General features: G+C 40.4%; 1 protein-coding gene across 1 annotated transcript in view; it reads right to left on the bottom strand.

Annotated features, from left to right (window-relative positions):
• Nucleotides 1–20,689, bottom strand: part of rad54b (RAD54 homolog B) — an 84,874-nt gene that overhangs the window by 3,756 nt on the left and 60,429 nt on the right. The window contains exons 3-7 of the mRNA XM_020530045.2: nt 17,531–17,693; nt 16,391–16,616; nt 13,761–13,968; nt 12,564–12,703; nt 5,936–6,226 (exon numbers count right to left, since the gene is read on the bottom strand). Of these exons, the coding sequence (XP_020385634.2) occupies nt 5,936–6,226; nt 12,564–12,703; nt 13,761–13,968; nt 16,391–16,616; nt 17,531–17,693 (1,028 nt within the window). The remainder of the gene's footprint in view (nt 1–5,935; nt 6,227–12,563; nt 12,704–13,760; nt 13,969–16,390; nt 16,617–17,530; nt 17,694–20,689) is intronic.

Raw genomic sequence — 20,689 nt, forward strand, 5'->3', positions numbered from 1 at the left:
CACTTTCACCCTTTATCCTTTGATCCCTTTAGTTATAACAACTATATATACATCTTCCTTGAAAGTCTTCAATTTTTTGGTCTCAAGTTTCTATGGCAGAGAATTCCACAGGCTCATCACCCTCTAGGTGAAGAATTCCCTCTTCATGCATGTCCTAAAGGTCTACCCCTTATTGTTAAAGCCTTCTGGTCCAGAGATGTGGGCACTACCACTGTATCACAAAACCATAACTGTGGCTCATTTATGTTTGCTCAAAGCAACATACATTCATATACAAAGACACATTATCTGTCAACATAAGGAATATGTTTAACCTTTGTGTCCTCATTTTGTATCACTTGAAGTTTGGGAACTCAGAAGTCCCTAGTTGCTTTCCCCATGACAATGCTGCGGTTAATCAAAGTCAACTTGGCAACTAATCAGCACAGTTTTTCCCATATATAAACTGATGTGGTTTTTTGAAATTTAGCACTTTTGCAGTTGGCCTGATGAATATGAGACAAAAAGCATCAGCAAAAAAATCTCTCTTTTTCAGCAATATTCAAGTTCTGCACATCCAAGCAACTGGCTATTATGAAGCTGTTCCTTTTGAATAAGACTTCAGCTGAAGCATGGAGGAGTAAAGGTCAATGGCATTAACTACATTCTGCTCCTAACTTGACAAAGTAGTCTTCTCTATGAGATTGAACTGTGAAAAGCTGTAGTCATATCCATTATAAGGACATTGCATTTGATGCCTACACACACGTACATTACAACAGAAGCTATGGGATTTAACGGGAATGTAAACAGCTGATTTCATCCCCTTTAGCCAATAGCACTAAAGTCAACTGTACTATCTATTCTGTCACCTAAGATTATGTAACAATACAAAAGGTAACTCAAAACTGACACCACCTTCTGGCTCAATTCTACTTATGAACAACACGAGGTTCCAGCAGAAAAGTTGGCCATTTAACCCAGTTTTTCCATGCCGACTGTTTCCTCTGGGCAATTCTGAAAAACCATCATTTGAGCCAAAAGCTATTGAGCACTTGAAGATGCATGGATAGTGAGAAACAATCAGTGGAGATTCGTTTCAAGGGTAAGTCATGTTTTACCAAGTGAATAAAGTTCTTAGAACCTGTGTCCAAACAGATAAATAAAGGAACGCAGTCACTGTGGTTTATTTGATCTTTCAATAGCATTTGATACGTGCTTTATAGGATGTTTATTGCAAAAATTCAGGCATGTAGTGCAAAAGAAAGCTACAAGTAAGAAATGCAAATAATACTAACTTGGTATTGGTTTGCAAACAGAAAGCAATGAGTTAAGGTTGCAATAATGATTTATAGTACTTTTTTGTATTATTTGGGAACTTGAATTACCGAATAATTACGAATTACCAAGATCCAAGTTGGTGGTGTTGGCAAGGTAGGCAATGTTTGGGCTCCTGAGCCCGTCCACTCCAGGCAGCCACTTCCTCCCTTCTTTCCTTACTCTTTTATCTTCTTTCTTTTTCTTTTACTTCGTCTTCTTCCTGTCGGTGGCGATGGAGGGGTTGACATCGCAGAGGGAGTGGCAGGAGCAGGATTCTTGGCAAGCGGGACTCCTGGTTGTATTGGGCCCGGAGCGAGGACTCCAGGCACCAGCAAGGTGGCAGCTCCAGCAGAGTCAGGGACTTCTGGTTGTAGTGGCCCGGAGCGGAGACCCTAGGCTTTGGTGAGGCGATGGCAGTGTGGTGTGCCTGGAGTAGGGGCTCCAGACATTGGCAAGGCAGAAGCAGCAGCGGAGCCAGAGACTACTGGTCATGGTAGGCCCGGAGTGGAGACTCCTGGTTGTAGATGAGGTGGCGACTGCAGTGGAGTCGGGAGGCGCCTGTTTGCAGGACGAGTGTGGGTCCTGCAGGGTCCTGGCAATCCATCAGCAGGGTGGGCCCAGCAATGACGAGAAGACGTCGGAAAAGTGGTAACCTCCGACATTGGCGGGTACGGCACAAGTGGCAGCGCAGATGTTATTGGTCGGCCAGCTCAGGGCTCGGGACTCATGGTGAAGGCAGCGATGCGAAGATGGGCTTTCTTTCAGCTTTGCCTTTTTATTCTTGAAGTATTCGAATGGTGTCAAGTTGTGGCGACAGCTGAAGTTTTTCCACTGTATTTTATTGTGTTGTTAATTGTAGAGTACAATTGACAATAAATCATCATCATTCATTCAAATTATCATATATGTTTTATTGTTTTCTTTTGTGCAATAAACATTTTTTTTGTCAGCAATACACTGGAAGTACTGTGTGAATATTTTGTTTTATTCATTCATAGGATGTGGCTGTGCTAGCTGGATCAACATTTATTAGCCATCCCTAATTGCCCTTGACAAAGTGGGTGAGCTGACTTTGTACTCCATTTGCTGTAGGTATACTAATACTGGTGTTAGGGAGGGATCTCTAGAATCTTGATGCAGCAACATTGAAAGAATGGCTATATATTTCCAAATCAGGATAGTGAGTGGCCTGGAGGGGAACTTGAAGGTGGTGGTATTCATTCCCATGTATTTGCTGCCTTTGTCCTTCTGGATGGTCATGATCATGGATTTGGAAGGTGCTGTATAAGAAGCCTTGGTGAATTTCTGCAGAGCATCTGGTAGATGGATACACATGCTATTACTGAGCACTGGAGAGACTGAATTTGATGTAGTACAGTCAAGTGGACTGCTTTGTCCTGGACGGTGTCAAGCTTCTTGAGTGTTGTTGGAGCTGCACGTGTCCAAGCAAGTGGGGAGCATTTCAACACAGAAACATAGAAAATAGGAACAGGAGTAGGCTATTCAACCCTTCAAAACCTGCTCTGCCATTCAATATGACCATGGCTGATCATCCAACTCAGTACCTTGTTCCCATTTTCTCCCCATACCTTTTGATCCCTTTAGCCCCAAGGACTATATCTAATTCCTTCTTGAATACATTCAATGTTTTAGCCCCAACCACTTTCTGTAGCAAAGTATTCCATAAGCTCACCACTCACTTGTTATCTTCTCATCTCAGTTCTAAATGACCTACCCAGTATCCTTAAATTGCAATACTCTCCATTTGCCCAGATGAGTGCAATTTCATCAATATGCATGATGTTCCACTCTATTCAGGATGATGCCGCCCATTTGACTGTAATCCCATCCAACATCTTAACCCTGAGTGCCTGAACCCATTCAATGCGATTGCAATGGGACCACCTAAAAGTAATAAAAGCATGGAGGTTATGTTGGAGCTGTACAAACCTTTGCCTAGGCCACAGCTGGAGTACTGTGTGCAGTTCTGGTCACCACACTATTGGAAGGATGTGATTGCACTGGAGGGATTGCAGAGGAGATACACCAGGATGTGGCCTGGGTTGAAGAAGTTCAACTATGAAGAGGGCTGAATCAGCTCACTTGTTTTCTTTAGAGCACAGTAGACTGAACTGGGACCAGAATGAGGTGTATAAGATTATGCGGGGCATGGACAGGGTGAACAGGAAGCAGCTGTTCCACATAGTTAAAGGGTGAATAACAAGGAGACATAATTTTAAGATGAAGGACGGGTGGTTTAGAAGGGATTTGAGGAAAACCTTTTCTTAAAATCCAGAGTTAGGTAGGAATCTGGACTGTACTGCCAGGCAGGGCAGTAGAGGCAGGAAACCTTACAATCTTTACAAGGTATGTGGATTAGCACTTGAAGTGTCATAACATTCAAGGTAATGGGCAAAGTGCCGGAAAGTGAGATTACTGCTGATAAGTCAGTTCAGACTCGATGGGCCAAAGAGCCTTTTCTGTGCTGTATGACTATGTAACAACTTGCTGAACATTCTTGGACAACACTTTGCAAGCTTCTAAAAGCTACTGTCTAGGAGAACAAAAAGACTGGGCTAAAGAGAACGTCATCACCTGGAAGAGCCCCTAGCACCAAGTTTCACACCCTGCTGATTTGGAATCATGTTGTTGCTCCATCATAGACGCGAGGTCAAAATTTTGGAACGCCTTTCTTAACAGTCAGTATTTTCACTAAACAGGCCACGATGACTCACCACCATCATCTCAAGATACCAAATCAGAATTGGCACCAAATGCTGACCATACCAATGCATCCATATCACATGAATGATTGAAAAAAAAAGCTAAAACCACTTCCATTCTTGAGGTTAGAGTTGGCCGTAAAAATCAAATTATAGAAATTTGCCAGAGACACCATTTGACAAACAGCAGGATGGACTGCAAAATATATCAGGAAACATATCAATTCCATTCTCCCATTTCCTCAGTCTCCATTGCATCTGTTCAGAAAGCGCGATCTTCCCTACTAGTGTTTCTGATGGTGCCTTCCCCTTTCCACCAATTCCAACATATTACATAGCTTTGAATATAATCTGAAGATGAATTCAATAAAAGATTCCAATATTCAACTGATACTCATTTTCATTCAGAACCGCATGATAATTTAAGTTCCTAATTTAACCACCTATTGCATCATTCACAATTAATTCACTTATACAATGCAGAACTGTGAATTTTATTTGTCCTTTAATTTTTTTAAAAAACATCAATTTTTAACTCTGATTTAAGTTGGAGAAACACAATCATTCCCAAAGTGTGAGCTGTGAAAAAAAGGCATGCAAGAGAAGCAAAGAGGAAGCATTTTGCGGAGTTCAGTCATTCTGATGGAACGCACCCAGTCAGGTTTTCTCAAAGTTTAAAGTAACTCCGATTGGTGATTGAGGATCTTAACGCAATGCATTGTTTAGCCCATGGGGCTCTGTGACTCCCTTGTGAAATTGTGTTTAAGGACAGATGTCTTTATATGGTGATGATTTATGGAGCATTTAGAAAAAAAACACCAAAATCCCAGCAGAGTTCCAAGAGTAGCTACAAGAAATGGAAGAAAAACATTGAGTAGCCCAATGGACTAAACATTCAACTTTAATAGCAAAGGTTTGCTTAAAATATATATAACCTCTCTAGGCGAGTGCTCTGCAACAGCACTTTGCTTTTCAATTTACGGTGCTTCCTTGAGAACTTAGAAAGAAATGAGGCGAGAAGTGTGTTTAAAGGGGTCCCCTCCAGAAAAGAGACATAAACATCGTGTCCAGGTCGGCACACATTTGATTTGGTTATGCCATACCAAGTTCTGAAACTGTGTACTTTAAATACTTCAGCTCTGACCTTCACTACATGCAGTCAGTTTCTCCCAGTAACTAAGCCAGGACAAGCATTTCAGGGCAGAGGTCAAACACAGTTCACAGTCTTGATGTCAATAGGCATAATCAAAAAAAGAGTAAACATCAAATTTTAAGGATGACTTTCGGTGAGCAGGGGACACGGAATTCTCTTTTAACTAAAAGAGACATTAGCTATATGCATTGCATAAAATAGTACAGATCTCTTGCCATGCATACATATTTTAATGTAATTAAAAGCCCTTTTTTCCTTCTCTTTCCTCTGGCTTATAAAAAGATTGGCTGTGTGCTGCCATGGCCCCAGTGTTCCCCTTTAGAACTGGTCACCTGGGGTGGTTTTCTCTTGTATACTCTTTGATTAATGTCTAGTTTCTACTGCATTCCTCCATACCATATCATGGATCTTTAAAGGGACCGGGAGAAATTAAATCTGCATTTCACATCATTGAAATTTCTTTCTACAAAATGCTTTTTGCTTACTTAATAAAGGTCGCATTAAAATGATAAACTTAAGAAACTTAAATCTATAAAAATTAAAAAAAACTTAAAATATATTTTCTGGACGTTGCAGCTTTAAAAAGGCAGCTCCCTTGACATTTTGGATCACATTGATTGCAGTTGTTTTAGTTTGGTGCTGTTCAAACCTGTTCTTGGATAAGAAATTATTTATGTATAACATCATACATGATCTACTTACAAATAAACAAGTCACACATACTCACTATTGACTGCTCGGCAGGATTTCAAGCACATACCTTTATTGAGTTAAAGAAGAGTGTAGGGTGATTGCAGAGTTTTTTCAGTAACCCTATGCATATTAGGTGGGAGCTGTTCTCCAAACTTCCCTGCAGGCAAGATTTCACTGCTTGGGATGCCAGCAGTTTCTGATAAAGTTCAAGCTGCAGTACAGCTGGGCGGCAGAAGACAATCCATTCAGTCTTCGGAGGGAGGTAATTGTTAATGATGTCCTGTGTCCGTCGAAGTATAAAGAATCCAGTTAATCGGCAGAGCTCAGTTGCTCTCTCTTCACCCAACTGCTTTTCATCCTAAAGACAAAAAGAAATGGCAAAACAGCTAAAGCTGGAATGTTGAGATGCAGAGGAAAGAATTCCTGAATTGATGGTTTTCAAACAAGACTGCATTGTTTATTCTTCAGCTTTTCAGACCTAGCTATATGTAGTTTTGACCAAGAATCTGAATAGCAGTATATGTTAAACTTGTTAGCTTGCTGAAAATGTCTTCAAACAAAAAAAACACATTTTGTGATGTTCTTAAATGGTCAATTTGAAACCCAACTTAAAACAAACAGATTTAATTATATCAATTGAAAGTTCGACAATTGAAAGTTCATGCTTTATTTGCAATGTGTCCTTCCTTTCTGTGAACAAAAAGCCTGTGCAGACTGCCTACCAAAGCTAGTCTGAAACCGACTGCTTGAAAAGTATACGTGGGTAGTCAATAAGGAAGGACTGGGTGCATACACCTGATGGCACACTAAAATCTGGAACTGGAAATGAAGACAATGTTCCTTCTAACTACTTTTGCTGCTGTAAAGAAAATTTGAACAAATCTTGTCAGTTAACTGTCAGCCAAATTAACTTGTTCATTCTCCACTAACCAGAGTGCACTTGCCAACCAATCAATCAGTACTCTCCTCTCATACAATACAAATGTTGTTTTCCCTGTACATTTGTACTTCTTGCAAGTTGCCCTGATGAGTGCAAGATGAAAGCCTTTGTCAAAACGTGCAGAATCTGAAGCTGGAATGATCAGGTCAATTGGAAAAATTGAGTGAGATTGGCAGAAATGGCATTCTTAATGTTGTGAAGAAAAAGTCTAATTCTAATGTTGAATAGTAATATTAGAATCTCAATCGTAAGTAGCGAGGGGCTTATTTGCATCCATTTAAGTGTATTATCATTCCATTATTATCTAATCTCACCTTGATTTATTTGATTATTTATATACTGTCACGTGTATTTATTACAAATACAGTGAAAAGTATTATTTAGTGTTGCTAATCTCTGGTGCCATCTTAAAACACAGAAAATAAACAAACCAAAACACAGAATATACAGCTAGAAAAATAAATCATAGAATCCCTACAGTGTGGAAGCATACTTTTTAGCCCATCAAATCCACACTGACCCTCCAAAGAACATCCCACCCATCCCTGTAAACCTTCATTGCCATGGCTAATCCACCTAGCCTCCATATCTCTGGACACCAAGGGCAATTTAGCATGGCCATTCCACTTAACCGTGGGCATCTTTGGACAGTGGGAGGTAATAGGAGCACTGAATGAGGCGGGTGGTGTAAACAGTCGGTGGAGATTGAACCCAAAGAGATTACAGAGGTGGAGCAGACAAAGGAATGGATAATTGAGCGCCAGGGAGAGCGAAAAGCTGCTAATTGGAAACCATTAATGGATGAAAAATCACAGATGCTGCCAGACTTGCTGAGCTTTTCCAGCATCTTTGTTTTTGTTCCTCATTTACAGCATCCGCAGTTCTTTCGGTTTTTTTTAATGGGTGAAAATAGGTTGGCTGTGGCGAAAAGCAGCCTATGTAATGACAATGCCTAGAGTATGGGGTGAGGGGAGGACGTTGAAGAAGGTGCTCAGACTCTAAAATTATTGAACACGATATTGAGTCCTGAAGGCTGTGGGGTCCACAAGCAAGAAGTCCAATGTTGTAATATGATATAATTCTTCATTAAGATGAAGACTGAGGTAGTTGATTCTGAGACTAGGGTCCTAAATATTAATAAGGGGAACTTCAATGGTAGGAGTTGGCTACAATGGATTGGGGAATGTCACATGTTAAAGAAATGACAGTGGAGAGGTAATGACAAAGATTCAAAGAGCGAAAGGGTGAACTATAAGAATTGTTTATTCCTGTCTGGTGCAAAGAGAACAGCAGCCAAACAGTGGCTTACAAGGGAAGGTAGGGACTGTATTAGATGCAAATAAAAAAAGAGAGGAATGCAATTTGGCAAGAAAAAGAACGATAGAGCTGAGGATTATGTACAATTTAGAAAACAGCAAAGGAGGACCAAGAGATTGATTAAGAAGTGGGGGGGGGAGCAGTTATTGTAAAAGTTTTTATTCTATACCTATGTAAAGAGAAAAAGGCTGGTGAAAAGATTGGTGATAGGTCCCTTAGAGTCAAAAATGGGGGAATTTATAATGGGGAACAAAGAAATGGTTCACAAGCTAAATTCTCACAGAGGAGGACACGAATACTGCACCAGAAATTATGGGGAACACATTGTTTAATGAGAGGGAGGAACTGAAACAAATCTGTATTAGTAGAGAAATGGTACTGAAGACATTGATAGGATTGAAGACTGATAATCTACCTCCCGGAGTATTTAAGGAAGTGGCCCTAGAAATAGTGGATGCATTAGTGATCATCTTCCAAGGTTCTTTAGACTTTGGAACGAACTCCTACAGAGTAGAGGGTAGCTAATGCAGCCCCACTATTTAAAAAGGGAGGTAGAGAGAAAACAGGGATTTATAGGCCAGTGAGCCTGACTTTGGTAGTGGGGAAGGTGCTATAGTTTATTTTTAATGATTTTACAGCAGAGCACTTAGGAGACAGTAGTAAAACCAGACACAGCCAGAATGGATTTACAAAAGGGAAATCATGCTTGACAAATCTCCAGGAATTCTTTAAAGATGTAATTGGTAGAGTTGATCAGGGGAGTCAATGGATGTGGTTTACTTGGACTGTCAGAAGGCTTTTGACAAAGTCCCATAGAAGAGATTAATGTGTAAAGTTCAATTGTATGGGATTGGGGTATTGTATTGAGATGGATAGAAAATTGATTAGCAGATAAGAAATAGAAATGGACAGAAATAAATGGATCTTTTTCTGAATGACACGCAGTGACTATTGGGGTACTGCAGGGATCAGTATTGCTCAAATTATATGTAACTTATTTAGATAAGTGAAGTAAATGTAAAATTGCAAAATTTGCAGCTAACACAAAGTTGTATGGAAGCGTGAGCTATGAGGAGGATGCAGAAATGTTACAGTGTGGTTTGGACAGATTGAATAAGTGGGCAAATGTATGGCAGATACAGTATAATTGGATAAATGTGAAGTTATCCAATTTGGTAGCAAAAATAGGAAAGTAGATTATTAGTTGAATGGTTGTACATTGAGAGATGGGAATGTTCAGCAAGATCTGGGTGTCCTCATTAACTAGTCACTGAAAGTAAGCATGCAGGTGCAGAGCAGGCAGTAAAGAATGCAAGCTACAGTTGGCCTTCATAGCAACAGCATTCAAGTACAGAAACAAGGATATCTTGTTGCAATTATACAGGGCATTGGTGAAGTCACACCCAGAATATTGTGAGCAGTTTTAGTCTCCTTATCTGAGGAAGGATGTTCTTGTAATAGAGGGAGTGCAGCGAAGGTTTACCAAATTGATTCCTGGGATAGCAGGACTGATGTATGAGGAGAGATTGAGTCAGCTAGGATTTATTCACTGGAATTTAGACAAATAACAGGAGATTTCATAGAAACCCTTAAAATTCCAACTGGACTACATTGCTTAGATGACTAGATGGATTCTGATGGTGGGGAAGTCTGAAACTAGGGGCACAGTTTAAGAATAAGGGGTAAATCTATTTGGACTGAGAGGAGAAATTTCTTCAGCCAGAGAGTAGTGAGCAATGAAATTAACTACTGCAGAAAGTGGCTGAGGCTAAAATATTATGCATCTTCAAGAAGCAGGATAGCGGGCTCAAGGGATATGGGGAGGGGCAGGGTTAGGATTAGGAATTTAAACTTGATTATCTCCCATGATCATACTGAATGGCAGAGCAGGCTTGAGTAGGTGGCATATTTTTGGTAGTACAGACTCGATGGGCCAAAGAGTTTTCTTCTGTACTATATAATTTCTTGATTCTGTGGCCAAGATGAAGTGTGAAGAGTGCAGCATGATGGTTGGCATAGTTAAGCTGTAGTCCATAGCTCAGACAGTAATGTTGAGATATCAAATCAAATGACAAAGAAAGCCGAGGGAATACGTGCAAGCTCGATACTGTTGGGATCAACAGGGAGTGTCAGGAAGGAAAGAAAATGCAGCTTCGAGGGGACCCCTTGATTACCAAACTGAACTGAATGCAACCTGCATTGCCATCCATACTCATGCGAATCACAAATGTGCAATGGAAATGGAAAATGGCAGTACCACACCAGAAGATGAAGAAGTGTTCTCTCCTGTCTGAGCACTCAGGCTCTACTTCTGACTGATATGAGGCCCTTCAAGGGCAATTGCATTACTCAGGAACTTTTACAGTACAGGTCAAAGCCACATGTGATTGTATTGCCCAGTATGTGGTATGTATGCAGTGTCCAACTGTGCGGAATACAAATGTTGGTCACAAGCAATTTTGACCACATCACTGATCATTGCAGATTGAAGATAGTCATCTCTGAGAAGCAAATGTAATCACAGGCAACCTTAAAAGTTGCACCAGTGTGCTACAAAAAGTAATCCAAGATCTCACAGAGATAAAATACTACGGATGCTGGAAATCTGATCAAACACAGTGATTGCTGGAGAAACTCATCAGGTTTGGCAGCATCTGTGTGGAGAGAAACAGAATTAACATTTTGAGTCTACTAAGAAAAACTGAAGAAGAGTCATATTGGACTTGAAACATTAACTCTGTTTCTCTCTCCACTGTTACTGCCAGGTCTGAAGAGTTTCTCCAGTATTCTCTGTGTTTGCCCAAGATCGCATAGGCTCCACAAGGGCATGAATCTGATTTTCTCTCACCTTGAACCGTAATTGTTTACAATCCTAGTGATGTGAAGGGTATGGGGGCAAGTATCAATAATCATACAGCACTTATAATCTTCTACTGTACTTGTACAAAATGATTTGTACTGCAATTATCAAAATAAGCTCCCTATGTCAAAGACCTATGTAGAGGTATTTCATGGCCCTCCTGTTAGAGTCCTCCATGACCCACTGTACAGAAGGCTACGCTAAACCATAAAGGATCAGATGCCTTACAAGGATGGTTACCAGGAGACAAGGATTACACTCTGTAACCATGCCTGATGTCTCCATTATGCAAAACCTCTAGACCAAGGTGAGCATAGATAGACTGTGACGTATTTTTAATTAGGGCCACAGCGGAGCAGACAATAGGTCTGAAGATGAGATTCCAATGCTTGGATCTGTCTGGAGACAGTTGAGTGTTGGGGGGGGAGGAGGGGCGGAGGATGCCATGCCTTACAGTTCAGACAGTCTGTTACACAATCTAAGCATGCTGTGCTGAGCTGTGCAGAAGTGGAGCATGCAGAGACAAGACAAAATGGACTTGAAGAGCTAGGAACACTTAGTGAGACAAAGCAATGCAGCGCCGCCACATGCAGCAAGCCAGATTGGACTTAATTGGCAGTCACTTCAGTACATGTGATCTGGGTGTACTGATTACTCATTGACTGTAAATCTGTTGCTGCTCAATGGTAAGCTGCTCCCAGAAGCCAAGCTATCTTTTATTTGTGTTTTGTTCTTTGCTTTCGCTGTTGCTAAATAGAAGTGATGGTTTTCAACTGCTTGAAGAGTCCGGTACGTGTCCCACTTTGAACAGTGCTGTACTAGGCATTGGGGAAAGAGTAGCACTCCCTTATGGAGGCTTCTAAGATAGAATAATGTTATTATATGTAACCTATCTACCTTGATTCTTAAATGTCAATACATTGACAAACATGCACTTGTATCTGCAATGAAGTGTCTGCTGTGCCACCTATATGCCCTGAGAAATATTTCCTTTTCTTCCCACTGCACTGCATGCACGTTGAACAGCAACTCCTCGCTGACAGCTATGTTTAAAAAAAATAGTGCCAGTACCAGGAATCCTGGTAGGTGCCAGTGGGGACAAATATTGTGGTCTCTGGCAAAAGAGAAGGTTAAAAAAAAAGTGGAGAGCCACTGAAGTATGGTACATAGGTAAGTAGGCAAGTTTCAGAAAATAGTATGAGGAAAAAGAGAAAACAAACTCCAGGAAATTTGCCAAATTTGACAATTCGTGGTAAAATTCAACCCACAATCTCAACAACATTCAAACATTTTACTACCAAATGACTATTTGATTACTACTTAATGACTCACCAGTAACTTCGTGGATTATCATTACAGACAGAATTTATGTCAACTGGGATAAAGTTCGTGCTTCATAGTCTACAGACATCCACATCCCAAATTCACACTGAAAAAGTGACTTCCTGAAGAGCTAAAAGAAGTCTACTAACAACTATAATTATATCCCCACATGAAGCTTTGTCTGCAGAGGGGAGGGAAGGTCTCACTGAATGGAGTTTGCGCATTCACTTTTAAAAAACAAATATTACATCTTACTGTTGTTGCAGAGGGCTGTTTAGACCTGATGATAGGCTCTTCATAAATCGTTCTGTAGGTGGAAGAGGAGCCAATGATTCCTGGATTCACAAACTCTATTAGAGAGTAAAACTCTTGAAGATCATTTTGTATTGGAGTACCTAAATGGACAGAGGTATTAAGATGTACTAATTAAATGCGACATTACACAAACATAACTTATCATTGGTAGAGTAAACAAATAGAAGTAAATTATGAAACCTCCTTATTTATCTTTGCACATCAATGATCTAGTTTAGAAAACATGTGATTGAGACAAGCTGTAAAACTGCCAAAATAAAGAGTAGGCTGTTCTTGATAACAATTCAGGGTCACAAACAACCCTTCTGAAGCAGAAAATTTGAGATTACTAATGCCTATCGATCAGTACTCTCTTCTCTTTCAGTATAAAATGTTATTTTGTTTACATTGATATTCTTATGAATGTCTTGATGAGGGCAAGATGAAAAGGTCAGACAAAAGTGCTTCTTTTTGCAGCAATTTCAAGTTCTGCTCTACAAAATCACTATTACTATCAGTCTAATTCATGGAAACTATTATAGTTACAACCAACAGTAGGGCTTTGTTTCTAGAGGAAGGAAACAAAGACAGGTTGCAAGGTTGTTCTGTGTCTTCAGAAGCATGTAATTTGCTTCATTTGCATGACAACTAAACCTCCAAAGGCAGTGAGATCCTTCCTTCTACTCCAAAGCACAGCTATATACAACAGATACGAGTTTTAATCAACAAAAGTGCGTAGCTTTAAAGAGAAAAGCTATCGCTCAGATGTTTGATTTCTTTGAATATTACATTCGTAGAATCATAGAATCCCTACATTCGGCCCATCAACCCTCTGAATGCAACCCTCCCAGACTCACCTCCCTACCCTATCCCTGTAACCGTGCATTTCCAATGGCTAATCCACCTAGTCTGAGCATCCCTGGACACTATGGGCAATTTAGCATGGCCAAACAACCTAACCTGCACATTCTTGGACTGTGGGAGGAAACCCATGTAAGACACAGGGAGAATGTCTGTGTGGCGTTTGCACAGTCGCCTGAAGGTGGAATTGAACCTGGGTCCCTAGCGCTGTGGGGCAACAGTGCTAACCACTGAGCAACTTTGCATGCCCAATTGTGTAGTATTTTCCAGCTTTTTAATGATTTAAGAACAACTTACCGCTGAGAATCACTCTTCTGTCACAAGAGAGGCTAAGAATTGCTGTGGATGTCTTAATTGAACTATTTTTTAAACGGTGACCTTCATCACAAATTATCAGGTTAAATTCAAAGTTTTGAATTTGTTCTAGGCATCGCAGTAACATCTCATAGCTGATTATGAGGACAGAGTACAGCGGAGAATTGATGAAGTCTTCCACTTTGTGGTCCTTCAAAGTAAATAAAAAGTAAACAAATGGGCAAAGAAATCATCATTCAGGCAAGTTTTTACTTTGTAACATGACTGGGTGGATTTATAGCAGATCATTGTGTCTTTCTCAACACCAGATCATGGCTAATCTTCTATCATTTGTGTTCCTATGCAAAGCTGCTAATTTTAATGCCAATATATGAGAAAATAGAGGGTCTTTTAATGACACTTATCTCAGAAGTGGACTAATTCAAGTGCTAATTCAGGTATGGCACAAGATTCATTACAGATTGCCGACTTCTATTTCTTTTCCCTGCCCATGACCGTGCTATTTGCTGCAAACCTTATTGTGCCTTTGCTGTCTTGGCCTATTCAGTGCTCCAAACCCTGAGGTTTTCCAACAACTTGAAACTGCTCCCAAATCATCTGCTATCTTTTTAGACAGCCCATATTCCAGTTTGTTTTTAAGAGCTTTTCTTCAATCTTCTCTCCTCCTCATCCATCAAAAGTCTTTCGGCATCCCCTTCCTGTCCTAATGCACAGCCCCTCAATCAGTCACTGAGTGGCTACCAATGGTGAACATCCCACAGGGCATCTGGAAAAACCAATAGGGGGCTGCTGATTGGTCTTTGGGAGGCTTGGGAACGTTGTGCAGCTCCCAATTAATCCCTGACCTCAGCAACTAGTAAACAGTGCTTAGATCAGAGATAACCGGTGTTAAGGTAGGATTCTTATATTGAGTCCTTCCCACAAATTTATTAGGGACATTTTTGCTAAAGTTGGGAATCCATTGTGAATATTCCCACCTAATTCTCCCGCCATGACCACCATCATGCCAACTCTAATGTGATCAAATTAAATTTCAGTCAGTGTTTCAGTTTGTGTTTGCTCTACTCAAAATAAAAATATCCCCCTATTAAGTTATGTAATTTTCTACCACTACTTTTTTTGCAAATAATGAACAAGTGGCAAGAAAGATATTGTTTTACAATGTTCTGAAAACTTTGTTTCTGAAACCTGGGTGACCTGGCTGCATTTATTGCCATCCCAAGTTGTCTCGAGAAGGTGGTGGACCCTCTTCTTGAGCCATTGCAGGTCTTGTGCAAATTTCATTTCCTTTTGCAGCACTCATTTCTCACCTGCTTCTGAAGGCATTACAGTGAGATACATGTTACACATGTTGCAGCAGTTTGTTGCTTTGGAGAAGCAACAAGGAAAAGTCTATTTGTTGATGAAAAAGGAAAGTCTATTTGTTGTTATCAGAATATTTATGATGGTGTGTATATGGCATTTGGATTCATCACTTACAAACCAATTATTATTCTTGCTCTAGCTTTTTATTATTCATAATAGTTGTTATGATAGCAAATATGGATGACCAAATTTTAACTTCCATCAGCCAATTGTTACATCTGAGGCTTTTCATTGAATAAAATGGCTTTTAAAAGAGGGCAAATACTGACCTAAAATGGCTGCCATGAACACCTGACCACAGATTGAGCCACATGCAGGATAAACAAAACAGCCTGCATTGAAATTACCATTTGTTTACAAACATCAAATCAGACAACTGAATCAGCAACAATAAATTTGCATCAACTCCTTTAACTTATAAGTGTTTATACTAAGTATCAACAGTTTCCTGCAACTGTTCATCTTGGAAACACAATTGGATGTGACTTGGGAATATATCCATGAACCCCATTTCAATAGCTTTTTGAGCAGCAGACCAGAAGAAATGGAACAAGGGATTCATAATAGCAGAATCTGGAAAGCTTTCACTCTTTCTATCTCTCAGACTCCTCACAATCATCTTGAACGAAAGCACTCAATGAACAAACAAACCAGTGAAACAACCATTCACCGTGAATTCAGTAATATCTACTAACTTCACAACTGCTGCAGACAACAAAAATTTTTTAAAAATCGTAATCTCAGGTTAAAAATACAGCACCCTCAAGGACTCAAATGATGCTTAAACTGCGTATCCTTAGTCTTTCCTGTCTGTACCTGACACACCCTTCCTTTTTAAACTTATGACCTGCCTTTGTGCATTTCTGATGTTGCATTTCATTATTTTTCGAAGAGTTAATAGGCAGCATTGCTTCTAATTTTATCCAGCTACACAGGCTTCTGAGGTCCATGCACAGCAGCAACTTCCAGAACTGAATTAGCATGCCGATACTGATCGCCATGCGCACAAGAGTTGCACACTTTCAAGGGAATGCTGTTAAAATGTTGTGAAAATCTTATAATCAGTTCCTTCATTTTGATCTAGTTGCCTTTATTTTGACATGAGAAAGCTATGTCGAAAAAGAAATAAAAATACTTGTCCTGAGGTTAAAAAGGAACCTGAATCATCTGTTCTCACCTGATTGTAACGTAGTAATTCCATTACTACACCAAAATAGTAAGAAACAGTAACAGCGCTGTTAAATCACCTGATCAACTGCAAAAACTTTCAGCCTTTCCATTCCAAGCCATTTCTGGAATTCACTGACCCAGTTTTTTACAAGACTCCCTGGTGTGACGACAAGAGTCTTTTTGATTATAGGTTTGTTTCCATAAGGTCCTTGCCGCATCAGAGTCCAAATTAATGTGATGCACTGCAGAGTCTTCCCTAGACCCATTTCATCAGCCAAGATAGCACCAAACCTGCCAGTTGTTCTGGAAAGAATAGTTATATAGAGTAATCTCAAAGTATAATCAAACCATCCAAACTACATCAACTTCTAAGGCAAGTACAAACATTGAAAAGTAACAAAATGTGTCATATCTATGTTTATTTGCAAATATAAAACAGGTTTGGAAAGAGCCACTTAGGAACAGAAAATAATATTACCTACCACAGAGCTTTTCCTTCCTAAAATGGCTGGTACTCAATGGATTATGTGCAAGATTAGAAAATAAAGTCAGGAACTCTTGTACCAGAGATTTTGGGTGAATATTTGCCCCATTTGGTAGCACTATGTATGCACTGCATGCACAAAAACATGTAAATCTAAACCCCATAAATATCAATAGCTAGTGCAGAGTCCTCCTTAATTGCGGGTTTCAGAGTAACATGAATTAGAAATTGTGCAGCAGTTAGCCTAAAATGACACCTTCTACTTGTGACACTTGTCTGCAAATTACAGTAATACAATAGGTCATCACTCTTCTATACTTGCACAAAGCATATGCAACGGTTCAAATTTCAAGATTTGTTTTAGTGTAACTTTGAACTTTAACCTGACACATATTCCAGCTTTGGGCAGGGCACAAAATGTATGCCATGTATTTTTCTTAAAAAAATATTTATTGCAAGACAATTTTGTAGTCATATTCCTTACGTTGGTGGAATGATACACTCGTTTTAACAAACATAAGTTATATTTTAGAAATTTATTCATTTGAAACATACCAGATCAGAAATAAGACTTTAGATTTCACAAGTACTGTATGAGAAAAATGCCCTGCAAATTAGAAGTGTTATTGACTGTCAATGACTTGAAACAACCTAAATTCATTTTATCAACTAGTTTTAGACACAAATATCCCATATATACCCATTCCACAAAGTAGAAGACAGGCTTGCTTACCTCATTCCCATTATACACTCATATAAGAAGATCACACCATCGCATTGGTGAGGTCGCAGGTGTATGGCAAGGTAAGGGTCCACCACTACATCCACTAATGGGAGACCAGCTTTATTAAACAGCCACTGGTGACTAAGATTTGGTCGTGGCATTACTAAAGCATCTGTTGGTAAATAAACAACTGTACATTTAATGATTACTTTAAAGCTTTTGCAAAGGTTTCCATAACTTAGACACAAAAGTGTTGCATACTTTTGATGTACATTAGGCCCAGATTACAAAAACTGTAAACCATATTAAAAAATTCAGGATTTGGGGTGAGTTTCTACAGAAATGATTTCATTTCACAACCATTAACTGCAAACAAGTTACGAATGTGTTAGACCCATATACTGATTCAAGATCTTCAATTTGCTGATTTATGGGAAAGACCATGGCATGAAACTAACTGAATAGTTCTCTTAAAGAGACTGTACATTGGTGTATATTGGATGGAAACTAACTTGGCAGGAGGGTGGGACCCAGAGAGAAGGTTCAGCAGGGCTTGATGAATGACCAAAATTAGAAGAGACAGCAAGGGAGTCAGAAAGGTATAGAAATTATAAGCCAAGGGAGTTTAGCAAGGTTGGTTGGTATTATTTTCTGCGAGGCGTCTAACAAACAAGGCAGATGAATTGAAGGCAAAAATGAAAACGTGGAGATGTGACGTAATTGCAATTACTGAGACATGGTTGAGAGAGGACAAGATTGACAGCTTAATATTCCAGGCTTAGGGTCTTCAGCAAAACAGGAAAGAAGATAAATGATGAGAGGGTGTCACAACATTGAATCAATTGCATCAGTGAGTATGGATGACATCTTAGGAGGCTCCTCAAATGAAATCAGATAGGTAGAACTTAAAAACCAAAGAGGAGCAATCACATTGCTAGCAGAGAAGGATCCCAACGGTCCGAGAGAAATAGAACAGCAGATGTCAAGGCAAATTTCAGAGAACTGTAAAAGTAATACGGTCATGATAGTAGGGAAATCAACTTCCCAAACATTAATTGGGATGGTGTAGAAGGCCCTCTACGCAAGAAAGGGTGTGAACCGGACTTAATTTTAGGTAATGAAGCCAGGAAAGTGGTTGAAATATCAGTGTGGGAGTATTTTGCAGACAGCAAGCATGACTAGGGAAGATGATGGCCTAGTTGTATTGCTGCTAGAATATTAATCCAGAAACTCAGCAAATGTTCTGGGGAGAGATAGTAGGAACTGCCGATGCTGGAGAATCTGAGACTCCCTTGTCCGCTCAACGCTCCGCTCCAGCCCCACCACCCCCGGCACTTTTCCCTGCAACCGCAGCAAGTGCTACACCTGCCCCACACCTCCTCCCTCACCCCCATCCCAGGCCCTAAGAAGACCTTCCACATCAAACAGATGTTCACCTGCACATCTGCTAATGTGGTATACTGTATCCGCTGTTCCCGTTGTGGCCTCCTCTACATCGGGGAAACCAACTGGAGGCTTGGGGACCGCTTTGCGGAACACCTACGCTCGGTTCGCAACAAACAACTACACCTCCCAGTCGCAAACCATTTCAACTCCCCCTCCCACTCCCACTCCTTGGACGACATGTCCATCCTGGGCCTCCTGCATTGCCACAATGATGCCATCCGAAAGCTGCAGGAACAGCATCTCATATTTCGCTTGGGAACCCTGCAGCCCAAGGGTATCAATGTGGACTTCACAAGCTTCAAAACCTCCCCACCCCCGACCACATCCCAAAACCAGCCCAGCTCGTTCCCGCCTCCCTAACCATTCCTCCCACCTCATGCCCCACCCCCATCTCCTACCCACTAACCTCATCCCGCCTCCTTGACCTGTCCGTCCTCCCTGGACTGACCTATCCCCTCTCTAACTCACCACCTACATTCACCTTTACTGGCTCCAACCCCGCCTCTTTGACCTGTCTGTCTCCTCTCCACCTATCTTCTCCTCTATCCATCTTCTATCTGCCTCCCCCTCTCTCCCTATTTATTTCAGAATCCCCTTCCCCTCCCCCATTTCTGAAGAAGGGTCTCGACCCGAAACATCAGCTTTCCTTCTCCTCTGATGCTGCTTGGCCTGCTGTGTTCATCCAGCTCTACACCTTGTTATCTCAAATGTTCTGGGGACTCGGGGTTTGAATCTCACCACAGCAGGTGGTGGAATTTGAATTCAATTTTTCGAAAAAAAATCTTGAATTAAGAATGTACTGATGACCACGAAACCACTACTGATCATCAGAAAAATCCATCTGATTCACTAATGTCCTTCAGGGAAAGAAAACTGTTATTCACACCTGGTATGGCCTTTATGTGACTCCAGACCGACAGCAATGTGGTTGACTTTTGAATGCCCTCTGAAATGGCCTAGCAAGCCACTCAGTTCAAGAGGAGCTGGGGCAGGCAATAAAGGCTGGCCAGCCAATGACACTCATATCCCATGAGTAAATGAAAAAACAATTCCGTTAGATTCAAGATTGTTGCAGAAAACAACAAGCATGGGCCTGAAATTAAAGTTCTAAATTGGGGAGTGGCCAATTTTAATAAGATCAGGTATGATTTGGCCAGAGTGGACTGGGGGCATTTACTTTTAAGTAAATCTGTGTCAGAGCAGTCAGACACATTCAAAAAAGCAATAGGGAAAGTACAGGGCCAACATGTTCCAATAAAGACAACGGTGGGATGAACAAATCCTCTGAACCCTGTATATCAAAACACACACAGGATTGGATAAAAAGTGAGGCTTATAGTAGATACCAAGGGCTCAAAAACCCAACAGGAGTACAGAATGTGCAAAGGGAAGCTTATAAAGAAAATTAAGTGAGCATAAAGAAGACAATAAAGAAAGACAGGTAAAATAAAGGGAAATCCAAAGTTATTTTATAAATGCATTAAGGATAAAAGGATAATCAGAAAAGGGCAGGGGCCTACTAAGGATAACAGTGGCAATTTGTGCACAAAGCCAGAGGACGCAAGTAGGATTCTAAATTAATACTTTGTGCCAGTGTTCACTAGTAACAGGGAGTTAATAGGTATTGGAATCAGGGAGAAGGACTGTAATATTCTTAAAGAAATTAACATAGACAGAGACAACAAGGTGCAGGGCTGGATGAACACAGCAGGCCAAGCAGCA

The sequence above is a fragment of the Rhincodon typus genome, chromosome 4 (assembly GCF_021869965.1).
Source record: "Rhincodon typus isolate 14 chromosome 4, sRhiTyp1.1, whole genome shotgun sequence".
NCBI classification, from domain to species: Eukaryota; Metazoa; Chordata; class Chondrichthyes; order Orectolobiformes; family Rhincodontidae; genus Rhincodon; species Rhincodon typus.